This window comes from Juglans regia, chromosome 5, assembly GCF_001411555.2.
Source record: "Juglans regia cultivar Chandler chromosome 5, Walnut 2.0, whole genome shotgun sequence".
In the NCBI taxonomy this organism is placed as follows: Eukaryota; Viridiplantae; Streptophyta; class Magnoliopsida; order Fagales; family Juglandaceae; genus Juglans; species Juglans regia.
The window spans coordinates 19075665-19095856 of record NC_049905.1 but is presented as its reverse complement, the minus strand read 5'-3'; the positions used below and the strand labels follow the sequence as shown (position 1 = coordinate 19095856).

At 35.0% G+C, this 20192-nt stretch overlaps 1 protein-coding gene and 1 pseudogene across 1 annotated transcript; both read left to right on the top strand.

Annotated features, from left to right (window-relative positions):
* Positions 1-2714: 2714 nt before the first annotated feature.
* Positions 2715-5738, top strand: LOC108983794 (annotated as a pseudogene).
* Positions 5739-10654: 4916 nt separating this feature from the next.
* On the top strand, positions 10655-14100 carry LOC108983798 (tubulin beta-4 chain). The gene is made up of 4 exons (XM_018955560.2): positions 10655-10818; positions 11388-11790; positions 12032-12301; positions 13209-14100. The coding sequence occupies exons 2-4, from the start codon at positions 11397-11399 to the stop codon at positions 13883-13885; spliced, it is 1341 nt and encodes a 446-aa protein (XP_018811105.1). The 5' UTR covers positions 10655-10818; positions 11388-11396; the 3' UTR covers positions 13886-14100.
* The last annotated feature ends 6092 nt before the right edge of the window (positions 14101-20192 follow it).

Genomic DNA, 20192 nt, shown 5'->3' with positions numbered 1-20192 from the left:
AGCTTTTTCAAAGTGGAAAAAAAGAGGCAATCGAAAATATTTCCAACAATATATTAATAGTGCTATAAGTTAAAGCTATCTTTTAAGAATAAAGTTTTGTTTTTAATGAGTTGTATCCTTCGGCCATTCCGTCTGTAAGTTTAAAAATATCTCCTTTTTGTTATTACCTTCACAATAAAAATATGAATCCTCATCTGTTTATTGCTTTTGCGTACCCATTATTTTCTTCTTTGGCTTCCCCACCATTTAACTTTTATTCCTTTTTCTTATTACTTTTCTAATAAATAAATACTCGTTTGAAAAAAAATACAACAAAAATAAAGACAATCGGGAAAATCAAACACATGAAACAAAGATTTACGTAGTTCAACAACGTGCTTATATCCGCAGAGCTACAAAGGATTTTATTATCTTCAAGAATGACAAGATACACTCATGGTGAAATTATGTTGTTCTAGACGGCCATACTATTCATTATAAATATAATTATAGGGTTACATAGCGGAAGTCCTAATTTCACAAATTTTGGATTATACGCTAGAGTGAGGTGTCGAACAAGTTTCAAGTGAACTCTCTGTCTAATGTTTGCTCGAGCTTGAACTCTCTACTTGAGTTTCGCTTAAGCTATCTATAGAGCAAACTTTCTGTCTAGCATTTTCTGAGTCATAAACTGGGTCAAAAAATCTCCATAGGAGCATCGCCCCCGAACCCCACTATGCATGATATCCATTCACTGTGCATTTTAAAATTGTTCATGTCTACAGGGTAGGTAACAAGTTGGCGGATTGACTAGTTAACCTAGGAGCAGGTGCGTATAACTTCATCATTTTCATCATAAACCAGCTGCCTCATAATTGGTGGGCATATACAACTTGAACAGGGTGGGTATGGCTTGTGTTCGACGTCATAAAGCAGCTGCCCTCGTAGCTGGTGGGTAGATTGAATGCTTTTAGTTTCGAACTTTTCTTTTTTTTTTTCCCACTATATATGCACAATTAAGATCGAGTCCTTTCAGTACTTTTATTTGGATATTCACACAAGAATAAAGTACCTCTTACTTTATTCTTCTTGAATTAATAATCACGATTTCTACCATGCCGGCTCAGTTGACAAAGAGACATATATATATATATATATATATATATGATTTTAAATGATTTTATATGTCATTACTTCAATAAAAAGTAAGTTAAAATGTAACACAAATTGATAGCTAGATCCAATTTATGGCACTATGATTTTAAAGCTAGATTCAATTAATTCAGTGGATGCAAAATTTAACTAAAAACATTTATGTGAGTGCAATTACAAATAAACTTTTCATAATTGATTCAACAATTTTTATAGCGTGTGCAATTGCAAAACAATTCAGAGAATTCACATATATATACATGAATTGTTGTTGTAGGAACAATTCTTGATTCTAGCCTATTTTTTATGTGATAAATAATGTTTTATTTAATTATACAAATCTAGCTATTGCTTGACTTTATTTATATAAGCACGTGACATTCTTAGCTCAAGGGAATGGGGTGTTACACTATGAGACCGTCTCCACTAATGGATGTCGGTTCCAACGGTGCTCTATTTTTATGTGATAGACAATATTTTATTTAATTATACAAATATCTTGTCTGGCTTTATTTACGTAATCACGTGACTTTCTTAGCTTACAAGAATAGGGTGTTACACTTTGAGATCGTCTCCACTAATGGATGTAGGCTTCTCTTCAAGCCGAACTATTTAAATCTTGATGTCCTGTATGTTTGCTGAAATCTTTTTATTATCTTCTTCTACTTCTTGAAAATCTTAAAAACTCCATTTATCACAACAATACCAATCATAGGGCCGGATAAGTAGCATTCATTATTTTTTATTCTGTTTATCTGTATTAACATCAACAAATATTAAATAATCAAATGTGTCTGATCACCTAATATCCTAATTAATTATATTATAAGTTTGGTAGTAGATTATTCAGTACTAGACAAAATCTCAACTCATCCTCGATGGTTTATATGTTTATTTAAAATGGATTAGGTCAAGATTAATAAAAAAAATTAACATGATGGGATTGCAAATATAAACAACATCTAATTTATTGCGCTGCTTTTGTCGTGGGTGGGAATTGAATTGAGTAAAATGCAATCTAAGTTTAAAGAAATTCTAATGCAATGCAACGAGAAATAAAAGGCAAGTTCAACATCCATTGAATAAAATAGTGATCAGCTAATATAAAATGTTGACGAGCGACCGGCCTACCATTGATTGAACATGGTCATTGATTATTATCCCATACTCAGTCCTTTACCACTACATGTCATTTATAATTGAAGAAGATGCATTGAATATGGAATGGTTATATAATCTGATATGTATTGAGAGGAATTTACCTCTTAATATTCCATACTCAGTCCTTTACCTCTTATTATTCCATACTTAGTCCTTTTCTAGAAATTTGTTTCTGATCCCTTGAGCTGCCAAAACAACTAGTTTAGCCTTCTTCATTTCATCTCCTTGAGATTTTTCCCAGCATCATGGGGCTAATTTCCACCTTGAGTTCTTCACTATTCTATCGGTTTGCTTTTTCCATCATCCTTGTTGTTGCTTCTGTCTTGTGCATTGATTCGTGCAGTACCTATGCCATGGCCTGAAATGAGACCGACCGACTAGCCTTGCTTGAATTCAAAGCCAAAATAAGCCATGATCCTTTCATGGTTTTCAGCTCATGGAATGAAACCACCTACTTTTGCTTATGGTATGGTGTTACATGTGGTCATCGGCACCAGAGGGTCATTGAGTTGCGCTTGGAATCTTGGGAACTCGCAGGTTCTATATCTCCTTTCATTGAAAATTTGAACTTTCTAAGGATTCTACGTCTCCAAAACAATAGATTTGGTCATGAAATCCCTCCACAAATAGGTAGTTTCCATCAACTAAAGACATTGTCTTTGTACAATAACTCGATGGTTGGCAAAATCCCATCCAATTTATCCAATTGCTCAAACATCGAAAGCATCAAACTTTTTTCTAACCAACTTGTTGGAGCCATTCCAATCGAGTTTAGCTTCTTGTCAAAGCTTGGAGGATTTTATGCTGACAATAACAGACTAACAGGAAGTATTCCTTCATCTCTTGGAAACTTATCTTCACTTGAGGAACTTCATATATCCTCAAATAATTTGGGTGGGAGTATTCCGAATACACTAGGCCAACTCATAAATCTTACAACTATTGTACTTTCTGAAAATAAGCTTTCAGGTACCATCCCTCCATCAATCTTCAATCTCTCTTCTATTACAGTTTTTAATATAGTAGATAATCAATTACGAGGGAGTCTTCCTTGGGACTTGGGCAAAACTACTCTTCCTAATCTCCTACACTTCTCCATTACATATAACCAATTTACTGGTTCCATCCCTCCTTCAATATCCAATGCCTCAAATTTGGAGCTACTTCAAATTGCAACGAACAAATTTACTGGAAATGTACCTTCTTTGGAAAAGTTGCATAAGCTGAATTTCTTTACTGCTTTTAGAAACAATTTGGGGGGAAGTGGAGAGGTTGATCAGGACTTGAGTTTTATCTGCTCTTTGGCCAATGCAACCAAGTTAGACGTTTTGTCATTACACACCAACAATTTTGGTGGCGTCTTTCCCGAATGCATCGGTAACTTGTCATTGACCCTAAGAATAATTCGAATGGATCAAAACAAAATGGTTGGAATGATTCTGAGTGGGATCTTGAATCTTGTCAACTTAGAAGCATTCTCCTTGGAAGACAACCAAGTGTCAGGTAACATTCCAACTGCTATCGGTAGGCTTCATAGGTTAAAGACAATGGGTCTATCGGGAAACAATCTCTCAGGCAGCATCCCGCACTCTCTTGGAAATTTAACTTTGTTACTTGAACTTGATTTATATGGAAATAACCTTGGCGGAAGCATCCCCTCAAGTCTAGGCAATTGCAAATCTTTGATTGCACTTGACAATTCTCGTAACAATTTCAGTGGTTCCATACCCCCACAGATCTTTGGTCTCACATCTTTATCAATTTACCTAATTTTGTCCCTAAATTGTCTTACAGGTCCTCTTCCCATGGAAGTTGGAAATCTTAAGAATCTAGGTGCATTATATATCTCAAGGAACATGTTATCTAGTGAAATTCCTAGCAGTCTTGGCAGTTGCATTAAGCTGGAGTATCTATCCTTGGAAAGAAACTTCTTCCAAGGAGCTGCTCCGCAAAGTTTTGTCTTTCTGACAAGACTTCAACATTTAAATCTTTCTAGGAACAATTTATCGGGAAAAATCACTGACATTCTTGTGGATATGAAGTCTTTGCAGAAATTAGATATATCATACAACAATTTTGCGGGGTCGGTGCCAACAGATGGCGTTTTCAAGAATTTAAGTTTAGCTTTAGTTGCAGGGAACAGTCAACTATGTGGGGGAATTCCTGAGATGCACTTGCCTAAATGCAACTTCAAAAAGCTTGGGAATACAAAATTGACCTCAACCTTGAAATTAATAATATCTACAGTTCTAGGGCTACTAGGAGTCACTTTGGTGCTGTACTTTTTGTATGTTTCTTGTTTGAGAAAGAAACGAAAAGTGTCCATAACAAGTTCTTCAGGAAATTTTCTTTTGAATATATCTTACCAAAGTCTCCTAAAAGCCACTGATAGATTCTCTTCAGCAAAATTGGTTGGTGTGGGTGGTTTTGGATCTGTCTATAAAGGAGTTCTTGATGAGAGTGGAACTATAATTGCTGTCAAGGTCTTCAACCTTCTGCGCCGTGGAGCCTTCAAAAGCTTTCTTGTTGAGTGTGAAGCCTTGAGAAACATCAGACATCGAAATCTTGTAAAGGTTCTTACAGTTTGTTCAAGTGTTGATTACCATGGTAATGATTTCAAGGCTCTAGTTTATGAGTTCATGGTCAACGGAAGCCTTGAAGAATGGTTGCATGCAACTGCTACAGAAGATGAAGTGCATCAGAACCAAAGAAATCTAGATCTATTTCAAAGGTTGGATATCGTCATTGATGTTGTGAGTGCATTGGAATATCTACATCATCATTGCCAAAAACAAGTCATTCATTGTGACCTAAAGCCGAGCAATGTTCTTCTCGATAGTGAAATGATTGGACACTTGGGTGATTTTGGCATGGCAATATTCTCTCCTTGAAGGCAACCATAACTCTTCTACCACTTACTCCAGCACTATTGGATTAAGAGGAACTATTGGTTATGCAGCTCCTGGTGAAAAAAACATTTCTATCCTTTCTTTCTTAACATAAATGCTCCATTTTTGAGAAACTAATGTTGCATTCTAATATAGTGTATGTTTCAAATTGCAGAGTATGGTATGGGAAATGAAGTGTCAACCCATGGCGATATATACAGTTATGGGATCCTTCTATTAGAAATGTTCACAGGAAAGAGACCCACTGATGAAATCTTTCAGGGCACTCTAAACCTACATTCCTTTGTCAAGACAGCCTTGCCTCAAGGAGTGGTAGAGATTTCGGATCCAACTCTTTTTCATGAAAGGGAAGAGGAGACAACTAGAAACAATGGCCAAAATAACAGCAATATTACAAGAAGAAACAAAACTCAAGAGTGCTTGGTTTTGATTTTCCAGATTGGAGTTGCATGTTCTCTTGAACAACCCGAAAAACGAATGAATGTGAGAGATGTTGTAGCTGAGCTTAATTTAATCAGAAAAAAGCTTACTCAGTGATAGTTATGTAGTATTATCATAATCATTAATATTTAATTTCTGAATTCGAAGTTGGTAGAAGAAGAGTTTAACCACCTCTATCACATGCAAAATAACTAAAGTCTACCAAAACTATCTCCACTGCAGATAGCATATTTGAAGTCTACCTGCAAAACCATGAAAGATACACTTAGAAGATGAAAACTGAAATATACTCTTAGTCAGACCTAAGAGGCATTTGTTGTGCAGTGACAATTGCCCCATAGACTAGACAAAGCACTTAGTCATATATAAGAGGCATGATCTTGTTGCAGCAATACAACCATCGTAACTCTCGTGTGGTGTTGACCCCTAGCTAATAGTGTTGGGAAGGATTTTAGGACCATATCTTGCTGCGATACTTTTTCAAGGGTATTACAAACTACGACAGAGTTGGGATTTTTCTTGGAGGAATAAATTACTAACGTTTTCACGAGACTCTAGTCTAAATTTTAGGTCATATAAAATTAGATTCGATCGTTTTATGAGAGTTTTGTCTAAAGTTTAAACAAAGTCTCCATTTTAAAAGGTGTATTTAATGTAAGAATTTGTGAATTTACTTGGAAGGAGAAGATTTTGTAATTCATTTTTTAAATAATGTTGGAAACGTACTACTATTAACTTCATTATCTTATTCTGCTGACGTGACAATATTTAATAAAAAGAAATATTTTAGTCATAAAGAATATGGTTCGTCAAATTGTAAAGTTATTTTTATTATAAAATAGATCTAACAGATCAAATAAAATCACATCAATTTAAACTGAGTAGCGGTACTCTTTAATAAATCTACTAAATTCTATTTGCATGAGTAGGTTGAGATGAAAATAGAATATTAATGTTGTACATTCTAACATTATTTTTAGTTAAAAAAAAAAAAAAAACACTTCCAAGGGGTAGAAGGCGCCTAATCTACCACTGCTGCCAATAATATTCTTCTATGATGTTAACCTTTCACCTTAGAATTTTCAGAAGAAGCCTTTTAGAAAAATGGTCCAATATGCAATCAAAGGTTGGACCTAAATAGGGAAGTTGTTCAACAATCCCATCAAAAAGATAACCACCACAGCTACTTTTATTTTTCTTTTATTTTATTTTTTGGGTGATGAATGTTATAAATCCCTTTTTTTTTATTTTTTTATGATAAATTGTATTCAATCAGAAGTTAAAATAGAAACAAAATGCTATTTTTTGTCAAAATAAAAACATATTCTATTTGTTAGGATTCATGATTTTGGAATAAGATTAGGAATTTCATTTGTATTTTTAATAGTTTATTAAAAAAAAAAACCCCAAATGCTACTTTTTTTTTAGTTCAGCCCTTAAATTACAATTATTTCATGGGGTTTTTTTCCCTTCAACAAATATCATATTTATCAGCTAATAACTACCAACTATATTGATACAAATCAATTAAAAAATTATAATGGATTCTTAAAAATAATAAATACTTAAAAAAATTCATAGATGTGTATTGACTCTTGAGTGCTTGTTAACTTCATAATTGGCATTTCTACAACAGCCAATGAGTGAAAGAATCATGCTTGGGAGGCCCACTGTTAGCATGTATATCAATGAATCAATAAACTTAATAATATCTTAAATTGTTAATTATAAATATTTAGGTGTTAAAATTAGGTTTAGATTCTCTAAGATTTTTATTCAAATTGATCCAGTTATTTTAGTGTTTTATGGTAGTGCTTTTTATATTCAAAGTCTTATTCAATTCGATGAAATGGATTTAAATGAGTCGTCCTAAGGCCACAGCTCTTTATATAGACAAGGCCGAGTTGAAAGAATGTGGTAGGAACATTTTAGAAGATAATCTCTTCCATCAAATGGTATAATATCTCACACTATGTACAAAAATAGTCTTATGGCTTCCCCCAAAATTACTAGGAAAATGATGAAATATATGGTTATTATCATTAAAAGATCCTCTAATGTAATAGTGATATGTGATGCAGAAAAATGGATACTCTGCGAATAAAAAGGTATATCCATCATAGAATGTTATTATGTACCGTTGATTTTGGAATAAGATTAGGAAATTCATTTGTATTTTTAATAGTTTATAAAGAAAAATCCCAAATGCTACTACATTTTTGTAGTTCAGCTCTTAAACTTTCAATCATGTTTTGCCTTAAATTACAATTCTTTAATGATGTTTTCTCCTTCTATACAACAGCCAATGAGTGAAGGAATGAAAGGCCCACTGTTAGCAGGTGACATCAATCAATTCAATAAAATTAATAATATCTTAATAATGTTAGATATAATCTTTGTAAGTTCCAAACATTTTTTTTTGAAAAAAAATAGAGTCTATCTTTAAAAATGATTTTTTCATGTGGGTCTTAGATTTAACTACTTTTTTCAAAGAGAATAAGTAGAACTTGCATATCTTAAGACTGTAAATATCATTTCTTATATCTTAAACTATTAATTATAAATGATTAAGTATTAAAATTAGGAGGGAGATTCTCAATATCTTTATTCAAAGTAATCTAGTTCTTGTAGTCTTTCATAGTAGTATATTTTTTTAAAAGGAAAGATTGCCTTTTTTTCAGCAAAAATGAGAGGCGGAGGCGACCAGTGTAGGAGCCCCTCTCTGCTATGGAATGTTTGGTTTGAGTCATACATATTGCTCCAAGGGTGAGCTCGTCACCACAACCCTCCACAAAGTATCCAGCTGGTCCAAAATCTCATCTCATAGTCCAAATGTCAGGCTTTATTACGTACCTAAGTGATTTCAATTTATGTCTTGATTCGAACTCTTGACTTTAAATTCATGAAATACCAGTTCGTACCAGCTGAATTAACTACCACCTTGTTAGTTGAAAATATTGCCTTTTAAACATGATTTGGTGATACCAAATAATAGTGTCAAACTCAAATTGATCCACTCGATGAAAAGGACCTAAATGAGTCGACCTAAGGCTAAAGCTATATATAGATAAGGCCGAGGTGAAAGAATGTAGTAGGAACGTTTCCGATGAGATTATGGAAGATAATCTCTCGCGTCAAACTGTACAAAAGAGCCCTATGCCTCCCACAAAATAGTAAAATACATAGCCTAGCTAGGGAAATGAAGTAAAAGCTTACTATATTATAAAAGATCCACTAATAGAATAGAAATTTATTATATACTTTTTTAGTATAAATGACGTGCTACTATTTTTGTATCACAGCATGTCATGTAATTAAAAATGATTATATAATTATTAATTTAAATTAATATAACATCATATGATAAGATGAGAGTATCACATGATATATATATATGTACTCAGAAAATACTACCTAATAATTACTCATGCATATGATACCTAAGTACATAATTCCCATCCGGCCATTCATTTTGACAATATCAAGTTCCCTTGAACCTTCAAGAAAAACCCAATCACTTAGGACATGTTCCGACTTGACTATCAAAGAACATAATCAAAATCTCACGAGGATAAACCTCTTTCGCCGGATTCACTGTATCAATTACAAGTCAAAATTCATGCATGTAGTTGGACCCGCCCAAAGATCAAGTGATGTTTTCATGATTGTTAATATACATTAAATCATGGAAGGAAACCTCAATTCAAAGTAATAGACTATGATATAGATAGATGAACAGCTAGCATCCATTGACCCCCCGTGGTGACATATGCAAGTAACCCAAAATGTAAGCAAAACATGATTAAATGAAGTCACAGATGATATAGAACACCATTAAAAAAAAAGGAAAAAATCCTCTCAATTGAGCTTTTAGGTATGAGAGATGGCATATGGCTTGTCAAAGTTGTTGGCCGGTCATGGGGTCTCTCTCGGTTGCCATATATATTCATGACTTTTGAGTCTTTTCTGCAAGAGTTGATCTTGCCGACCGTTTTGTCCTTTATATTTTGCACACTTATGGTTTTGGACATTTACATTCAAATGAATACATCTTTCTTAGATTTTCTTGAATTAGTAATTACCATTCATGTCATGCCGGCTGTGTATGCCGGCACGGTTGACAAAGATGACACACACATATCATCTTTGTTGATGCTCGTTCTAAATTTTATCGTTCTCATTTATATTTTTAATTGATTTCATAAGTGAACTACTTAAATAGAAAGTCACTTTAAATGTAATATATCAGTTAGTATATATAATTGGACATGACAGAACCAACAATGAATAATGAAGTCATTTAAAATGTGACATATTATGACGTATTATATTTAAAAATGACAATTTAACGTATCACATCAAGATATATTAATTTGTAAATTTATTTTTATAAAATTTTTACGTTGATCAAACATTTTCTTTTTCATGAAAGTGTGAGTGTCACTTCTAATGTCACTTCTAAAAAAGGGTTAGAATGAAAATATAAATTCTCATTTAAATCTATTTAACCAGAATAATGTTGTAACATTTTTAAAAATGATAAAAATTTTATGCTTGGTGCACTTCTTGTCATGTCCATGCATATAGTACGATCTGGTATGTTTAGATAGTGAGATAAAATAAAATAAGTCGAGATAATTTATAAATAATTGTAAGATTATTAATTAAAATGAGATAAAATGATGGTCGAGATAATTTATGAATAATTATAAGATTATTAATTAAAATGAGATGAAATGATGTGTTTCATCTCACCTATCTAAACAGATCTTGGAAAACTCTAAAAAAATATAATTTTTAATTTGAAAGAAAATGGTTATAATTTTTTACATAAATCCATCCGAAAACGATGCCGCAACATTTAAAAAAAAAAAAAAAAAACCTTGAAATCCATTGTCCTAGAATAAATCAACTAAATCCTCACCGTACACTCTCGTTGATATAAGCACATCCAAATGATCCAATGCCTTAGCAGAAAAAAGAGAGGGAAATATCGTTGGCCGTCCGATATCACAACTTTGTCCTCTCCCTTCACTATATAAACCACCATTTCCAAAGCTCGTAGTCCTCACCCCACACTCTTCCCATTACTCCACTCTCTCAACTTCCGATCGAGTCAGGCTTCTGTTCTATCGCCGGAAGTTCTGCTTACAACTGGTCGCTGTATTACTCGTTGGTGAGTTCTGCTTCACAGATCTGGCCTCTGTTTTTTTTGTTTGGTTGGTTGCTCAGAAAACTATGGAAAGGAGAGGAAATGAAATATGAAAGCAGAGCGAATTTTCAATTTTTGGTTTATTATGTGTTGGTTGATTTTCTTCCCTTCCATTCATTTGTTTGCCTACCATACGGTATTAATCTTCTCGTCTTGTTGCTTTAATCTTCGAAATTTTAGTTCTTTTTTTATCATCCCTGGTTATCTGAACATTTTTATTTTTGCATAAAACTTTTAAATTGCTGTGAACTTTTTTTTTTTTTTTTTTGTGGACTTCTTCTCATTCTATTTCGTGTCCGAGAAAATTGATGGATATGAGAGAGTGATTTTTTTCGGAAGTTAGCTTATAGGTCAGAAACATGAGAGATTTATGTTCAAGACTTTTTTTACTTTTTTTTTTTTTTTTTTGCAGTATATCCGAAGCTTAGTCGATGTTAGTCTACATATTTTTATGAATTTTGTTTGCAAGGTAAACAGAGCATTAGGATCTTCACTAAATAATTCTTATTTTGCTGTTTGTGCTTGGTTTCCAGAGAGAAAATATGAGGGAAATACTTCACATTCAAGGTGGGCAATGCGGCAATCAGATTGGATCCAAGTTCTGGGAAGTCGTCTGCGACGAGCATGGCATAGACCCAACCGGTAGGTACACCGGGAATTCCGATCTTCAACTGGAGCGCGTCAATGTGTACTACAACGAGGCCTCCTGTGGACGGTTCGTCCCTCGTGCGGTGCTCATGGATTTGGAGCCCGGTACCATGGATAGCGTGAGGACCAGTCCCTATGGCCAGATATTCAGGCCCGATAACTTTGTTTTCGGGCAATCTGGTGCCGGGAACAACTGGGCGAAGGGGCATTACACCGAAGGAGCGGAGCTCATTGATGCCGTTCTTGATGTTGTACGAAAGGAGGCTGAGAACTGTGATTGTCTTCAGGGTATAGTTGCTTGTTCCTGTTTGATTTATGATCTTTTATTTCTTTGCTGCTAATGGTTGGGGCATTTACATTTGTTTCAGTTAAAACTTTGGAAATGGCAATTATTTTCGGATGTCGGATAATCATTTCCGATTCAGTTCTTAAATTTAATTCTGGAAAACAAAAGTGATATAGTATTGTCTTTATTCTCCTTAACTTCTTGTGTCGTGGAAATTAAATTTTGAACTTAATTGCGCTGCAGGTTTTCAAGTATGCCACTCACTCGGAGGAGGAACCGGTTCTGGGATGGGGACTCTGCTTATTTCGAAGATCAGGGAAGAGTACCCTGATCGAATGATGCTTACTTTCTCTGTGTTCCCTTCACCAAAGGTATCAGATACAGTTGTGGAGCCATACAATGCCACTCTTTCTGTTCACCAGCTTGTTGAGAATGCAGATGAGTGCATGGTGTTGGACAACGAGGCCTTGTACGATATTTGTTTCAGGACTCTGAAGCTAACCACTCCAAGCTGTAAGTTCATTATGCTCCACTACAACACTGTAGATGCAGGAGTTTGATTTAGTTGAGTGTCAAGTCTTGTCAAGTGGTTTTATTTTAAAGCAATTGGTAATGTAGTTTTCTTAGGTCAAGTTTGTGGTCTCGACTATGTCACATGTGAACTGGTTGAATTTTAATGAATTTTAAGCTTACGCTGTAGCATATTGAACGTGTTTTTAATATATTGTGTATGTTTGTTCTGGGATCTAGCTCCGTAGTAGAGCCTCAAGAATCTTGATTATGCTAAAACCTAACTCAAATCTGATTACAAAGTTCTTTTAGTGTTTTCAGTTGTTATTTCCTTTTCGATTGTAGCCTATGTGCTCGGTATCTCCCTTTTTGTTTGGTCGGACTGTGTTTGAGTATTGTCTATTCTTGTGGATGGTGGTGGACAGCTGTTATCCTGATGAATTGTTTTTCATTCATTGATTGCACCTGCTTGGTTGGTTGCAATATCTGTATGTTGTGGGGCCAATTTGTTGCCTGCCTGATATATATCATGATGAACTGTGCTTGGTGGCACGTGTTAGGTTCATCTGATTCTTGAACCGTAATTATCTTAATTAACTTGGTACAATAGCACCTTTTGACGCTGACTTCTGAACCTGTGGTTTCCAATATGGGATCCGCATTCGATCTTGCATGATACTTCAGTAGTCGATTGGGGAAAATAAAAACTTAGTTGTATTGGTAAGATGTCATTGTCCATTGCCTTGTGGGAGTGTCTGACTGTTTTTGGGCGGTATAGTACCTCTTGATAATTGCATATAGCCTTCCTGCTTTTGTTTGGCATAGTGCTTGTGTGGAATTTTTTATCAAATGTAGGGCGATGAATATAAAATAATCATGCTGATTAATTTGATTTATTTGCCCCTGGCAGTTGGTGATCTGAACCATCTGATCTCTGCAACCATGAGCGGTGTTACATGCTGCCTAAGGTTCCCTGGCCAGCTTAACTCTGACCTCCGGAAACTTGCAGTGAACCTTATTCCCTTCCCACGTCTGCACTTCTTTATGGTTGGATTTGCTCCTCTTACCTCACGTGGATCTCAGCAGTACCGTGCTCTAACTGTCCCAGAACTCACCCAGCAAATGTGGGATGCGAAGAACATGATGTGTGCAGCGGACCCACGACATGGTCGCTACCTCACAGCTTCAGCCATGTTCAGGGGCAAGATGAGTACTAAAGAAGTGGATGAACAGATGATCAATGTTCAGAATAAGAATTCTTCCTACTTTGTTGAGTGGATCCCGAACAATGTGAAATCAAGTGTCTGTGACATTCCACCAAGAGGCCTCTCTATGGCATCGACCTTTATTGGCAACTCCACCTCTATTCAGGAGATGTTTAGGCGGGTGAGCGAGCAGTTCACAGCTATGTTCAGGAGGAAGGCTTTCTTGCACTGGTACACTGGGGAAGGGATGGATGAAATGGAGTTCACTGAGGCTGAAAGCAACATGAACGACCTTGTATCTGAATACCAGCAGTACCAAGATGCCACAGCTGAGGAGGAGCTGGAGTATGAGGATGAGGAGGAAGGTGTGCAGGAGACTTGAGAAATTTAAAAGCTTTTTACTATTGCATTAAAGATATATATATGGTGGCTAAAAATCCAGTACTGATTATTCGTGAGATGGTTTGATTGGTCCAATATTAATTAGTTAATGGGAGAGGAGGTTGTGCATGTTTGATTTCTGGGTTTGCTTCTATATCCGTTTTTATTATGGAATTTAGCAATATATATTCTATATTTGAAGTTATTCCATGCCTCACATGAGCTCTTCTCTCTCTCCAATTATTAATTCCTTGTTTGGTAGTAGGCCTTTAACCGTCGAGTGCTTGAAATGGAAACCCAAATTATATGAGCAAGGGGTTGTTATTGCTTGAAGTTTTTAGTTATGGATTGAAAGTTTTGTTTTTTGAGATATTTTTTAGATATGGCACTCACAACTTCACACCCGGCTTTGGCTTTAAGAACCCCCTTTAAGGATAAAACTCAAGAATGACTCACAAATTTGATCTTTGAGGGATCAGTTTCTCCAAATGCACTTTACTAAACGTTTTCAATTAATTACATCTTACAGAGCCCTCCCTTTTATACACAATCCTATCGTTTATTCTGTTATGAAGATAAGGGATTTTGGTACATTATGACAGTTAAGTAAGGCTACTATTGTAATTGCAGTATTTTGCTTATTAACTAACTAACAGAAGCTTCCCTCGACCACTTCATATGCTTCCATTTTCTTTTAGAATTCTTCCTTCTCAATTATTGCTCATAACAACTCACTCCCCCCCACCCCCCAAAAAAAAAAAAAAAAAAAAAGACCTTGCCCAGATGGTCTGGATATTGTAACCTCAATTGATCTATAGAAACCCAAGTAGCATCCTCCTCAGTAGCTTCGCTCCATTTGATCAGCAATTCAATAAAAGGCTTGTTATCAACAGCAGACATTCTCCTTTGCAATACTGCTTTAGGTTCACTTCTAAATGCACCATGAGAATCTTGTAATGGCAGTATTGGAGAAACAATTGTCAATGGACCTACATGCTTCTTCAATCTAGACACGTGAAATACTAGGTGTACAGCTAAACCCTCTGGTAATTTCCAATCTGTATGCAACTGATCCAATGCACTGCAGTATTTTAAAAGGACCACAATACCTTGCTGCCAGTTTAGGACTGACAACAGCTCCTACTGAATGTTGTTTATATTTCTGCAATTTCAAGTAAATCATATCACCCATTTGGAATTGCTTATGAACATGTTTTCTGTCATATTGTTGCTTCGTATAATTCTGAGCTGCTGCCAAGTTCTTTTTTAATAATAACAGAATTTCTTCTCTTGATCTTAACTTAGAATCCACTGCTTCATTTCGAGTAATGCTAGCCACATATTGCAATAAGGTAGGATGAGTCACACTATACAAAGCCTCAAATGGTGAAATTTTAGTTGTTGAGTGAAGGTATTATCTCACCATTCTGCCCAAGGAAGCCAATGACTCCATTGTTTAGGCCTATCCAAGACAAAACACCTTAAGTATTACTACACACACTTGTTGACAATTTCAGTCTGCCCATCTTATTAAGGCAGATGGGCAGACTGAAATTGCAACATAATCCCATTAAGCCTAAAAAGCTCTTTCCAAAAAGTACTTATAAAGGTAGCATCTCTATAAGTAACAATTGTTGCAGGCATTCCATGCAACTTAAAAACTTGGGATATAAAAATCTTGGCTACTGAAGCTGCATTATAAAGACAAGACATAGGCAAACAATGAGCATACTTTGTTAAACGATCCACAACTCATCAAGAAGCTCATCTACCACAGGAATAGGAAACTTATCTTTAATAGTTTTCATATTCAAAGCCCCATAATCAATGCACATTCACCAAGACCCATCAACCTTCCTCACAAGAATAATTGGAGAAGAAAAAGGAGACTCAGTACACCTTTTTACCCCCAGCTTCATATAATCTTTGACTATTTTTTCAATCTCAGCTTTTTGTACAAAGGGATACCCATAGGGCCTAACAGAAACAGACATTGTACCCTTCTTCAAATTAATCTTGTGATCATGGCTTCTTCTTGGAGGTAATTCTTTTGGTTCTTCAAAGACTGCAAATAAACTTTTTAAAACTTCTCGTATCTCCCCATCAATTTATTCCTTAACACCACTTTGCTGCTGCTGAATTAACTGCAAGAACATTCCCTTCCTCTCAACTGTTGTTAATTGACAAATCTGAATGTCTTCAACTATCTCAGACTTGGCAGCATTCATTCCTCGAATGATTATTGACTTGCTATTGTGTTGAAAGGACATTGTGAGACCATTAAAATCCCACAACACAGGACCTAAAGTCCTTAGCCACTGCATCTCCACCACCACATCACAACCTCGTAGTGGTAATAAAAAGAAATCAGTATTAAACTGATGCCCTTGCATTTGGAACTGCAACCCTTCTATCATACCTTCACTCCTCATCCTATCTCCATTTGCCACTCGTACCTCCACTTGTTGTACAACATTAACTATCAATCCCACCTTCTTAGCAACCATGGGATCAATGAAATTATGCGTAGTGTCTATATCCACAAGAATGGTCACAGAACAGTTATGAACCCTACCATGGATTCTCATGGTTCTTGGGCTCAAGGATCCTGCAATAGCATGCATGGATATCTCAGGAACTTCACTCTGAGATGTCAAATTGTCAACAACAGTTTCTTCTTCTGTCAACTCACAGTCTTGAATTTCATCTTCTTTAAACCACTCTATCTCCATCAAAAAAATTCCTGCTTTCCTTCTTTCACATTTATGACTAGGGTTCTATTTCTCATCACAGAAATAACACAAACTCTTTTCCCTTCTCTCATTCATTTCATCTAGAATAACTTTTTGTATAGGCAAAAAAGGCTTAAAACTGCTAGCTCTTCCTACCACAATACTCTCCTTCCATACAGTACTATTATTAAAGCCATATCCACCAACAGAAAATGATACATAGGAATTTTGATAATTCCCTCCTCTATTGTTGCCACGAGTACTAAGGATGTACTCTTCTTGAATTTTAGCAAGGCTAAATGCATAATTGAGGCTCTGAGGATGTATATCCCGTGACAGGGTCAGAGGTCACTAGTATATCCCATGACAGGGCCAGAGGTCACTATTCTATCCCTTGACAGGGCCAGAGGTCACTATTATATCTCGTGACAGGGCCACATATCAGAGCAAAACAGAATCAGAATCACCATATCAGAATCAGAATCAGAGTCAGAACAGAATCACAAAGTCATGCTAAAGATTTTTCAAGTGCCACATCTTATCAACACAGAGTATTAAACAGACTCGAATCGCATAAACATAACTTATACACAAAATTTCATATTCGATCTATTTTTCAAAGTTCAGAAATAGAATGTAAAAAATAAACTCATGTCTACACTAATCATGACAAAAAATACTTTCTTCTTAAACAGAATCTCATGAATAATGCAGAACAAATAATGGAGGTAGTTCAACTTTCTTTTCATAACCAAATATGTATATTTTTCAAAAAGTCAACCTTAGCTCATTTTATTTTAATGCAAAATCTAGCATAGGAATCCCACTTACATGAGCTTCTTAGCTTTTCCGAAATTTTCCTCAAAAATGTTGAACAATAACTAATCGTCACTTATAAAATAATTACGTAATTTTTCATAAATTTCCAATCGAATGCATATTTCAATATTTAAGCCTAAGATGCTAAAATGACCTGTTTTATTTTTTCTCAAAACCTAAAATTCTCATAATTCGCAAAATACTATAATTTCCCAAAACTATCAATATCCACTTAATCAAATTCGTACCAAATAAGAATTTAATCGAGCAAGTATTAAGATAATTATAGATTGGCTACTAAAATACCAACAACATTTTATAAATAAATCGAATACATTGGCTACTAAAATTTCCATAAAATAAGTCATGAAAAACTCATCTCTTAAGAAAAATAGGTTTACTTCCTTTAATTGACAATATTATCAAAATACAATATAACATTTAATGAGACTTAAACAAAACCCATTTAAATATAAACCCAAAAAAAAGAAAACCTCTCACCCGAAAACATTAGGTTAAAACTGGGAACCTTCCATATATATATATATATATTAGGTTAAAACTAGTAAGTACTCAAGTTAAAACTTTACTCATACACATACGTACATATATATATATATATATATATATAAATACCCTTATGAAGAAAACTAACGATGAACGTACACATGAATAATAAAAATGCAGTAGCGGCAGGGACTCACTGAGAAGGTAATGTGCGACGGGGCTGGCTGGAGGGACTGTGGTGGCACGGCTGAGGAGCAGGAGTGCGGCGGAGATGCCGTCGAGTTGAGCTGAGCATGAGAGACAGAAAGAGAGAGAGCAACCGAGAGGGAGTGAGAGAGTGCTGAGAGAGAATGAGAGAGTGATAAGCAAAAGAGAAAATGATCACGACATGAGGAAGAAGATAATACTGAGAAGAAGAGAGGGTTGTACGGTGGCGACGCGTGATGGCTCTGGACGAGAAGAACACTGAGCTGTTGATGCTCTGTTTTCGGGAGCTAAAACAGAGTATGCCGTGTGTGTTCCTCCTTCAACGGCTGGGTGACAATGGTTGGCTTTCTGTGGTGGTGAGGACGGCTGGTAGGGGTGTAAATTTAAACAAAAAAATCGGATTGAACCAGACCAGTTAGTCTAGTTTTGAACCGGTCCGGTACGAAACCGGTTCCTATATTATGAAAACCGGCCGGACCCGATCCAGTTTCGGTTCCGTACTTTCCGAGACCGGACCCGACTAAACCGGACTGGTTAGAAAAAATATATATATAAATTAATTTTATATATTATACAAAATATTTTTTATATATAAATTTTATATATAAGAATTATAATTTATAAATTATAACATAAAATGTTAATCTTAAATATGAACATTTGTAATTGTTTGATTATATGTTATTAATATAATTATATATAAGATAATGTTATTATAATTTATAAAATAAAAGTGTAATCTTAAAGATGAAAATTTAATTGATCATATGCTTTAAACATAAAATATATATTAAATTATTAATAACATTTTATCATAAGAAGAAGAAGTGGCTATGGTGAGGCTTTGGATCCTGTGCAATGGTCATTTACGATGGAGGTTTATAGTGGCAAAGTTGATGAGCAAGAGTCGAGAACGTGGAGAGGCAGTGAACGAAAGGGAGTTACGCTTGGGTTGTTGCAACTAATACTTTTCAGGAGGAGAGGATTACAAGTATATATATAGGCAACGGAAAAAAAAAAAAAATCCTAGAGAAATGAGGGAGAGGTGCGTGTGGAGAGAGCTGAAAATAGAGTCGTGTGTGTATGAAAATAGAGTTGGAGACGTGCACAGAGTGGATATAAAAATCAAATCAAATCAAATAAAATCAAACAAAATAAATAAATAAATAAAATTGAGCTTGATTGAATCTGGGTGCTACACAACTAAGCTTTTTCAATTAATTATATCTTACAGAGCTCTCCCTTTTATATACAATCCCTATGTTTATTCTGTTATGATAAAGACATTTTGGTACATTATGACAATTGAGTTTATTCTATATTGTAATTACATTATAACAGAAGCTTCCCTCGATCACTTCATCTGCTTCCATTTTTCCCTTTCAGAATTCTTCCTTCTCAATTATTGCTATTAACCAAACCACTGGACTTTTTCTCTCCTATAATAGAAAAATTGTTCCCTCCCCGCATTCAGGAGCTTCTCTCGCCCCCTCTCTCTCTCTCTCGACTCGCACACTTTGTCTGCCCCCTCTCTCTGTTGTTTAGATGAAGAAAGTTTTTGAGATATGGTTTTTTGGGTAGTGATTACACACTCTCCTTCTGTAAAGATCTCACTTTTTTTCTTTCCCTTTTTACTCAAAAGGTGTTCTGAAAGATTTTAATTAAACACCGAGGGGGCTTGCAAAAGCAAAACCCATAGGTTTTCAATAGGTTTCACAGGTGTAATCTCGTTTGGATTGTGAGATGTGAGAGATGAGATGAGATGATTTTAAATGAGTTGAATAAAATATTATTAGAATATTATTTTTTAATATTATTATTATTTTAAAATTTAAAAAAATTAAATTGTGTTTATTATATTTTGTATGAAAATTTAAAAAAATTGTAAGATGAAGAGATGAGATAATTTTTGTATTCAAACAAGCCAGGAGGCCCTAGTTTTTGTGTAAATTGTGTAGCACTTTTGCTGTTGTTAAGCAAACAAACAGAGGCAGGCAACACAGAGAGTGGGGCTTTCCCCGACTAGGAAGCCAAAAATACAAA

Coding starts and splice junctions, on each gene's coding strand:
- LOC108983798 (XM_018955560.2), top strand. CDS start 11,397: ATGAGGGAAATACTTCACATTCAAGGTGGGCAATGCGGCAATCAGATT. Junction 11,791..12,031: donor GAACTGTGATTGTCTTCAGG/GTATAGTTGCTT, acceptor ATTGCGCTGCAG/GTTTTCAAGTATGCCACTCA. Junction 12,302..13,208: donor GAAGCTAACCACTCCAAGCT/GTAAGTTCATTA, acceptor TGCCCCTGGCAG/TTGGTGATCTGAACCATCTG.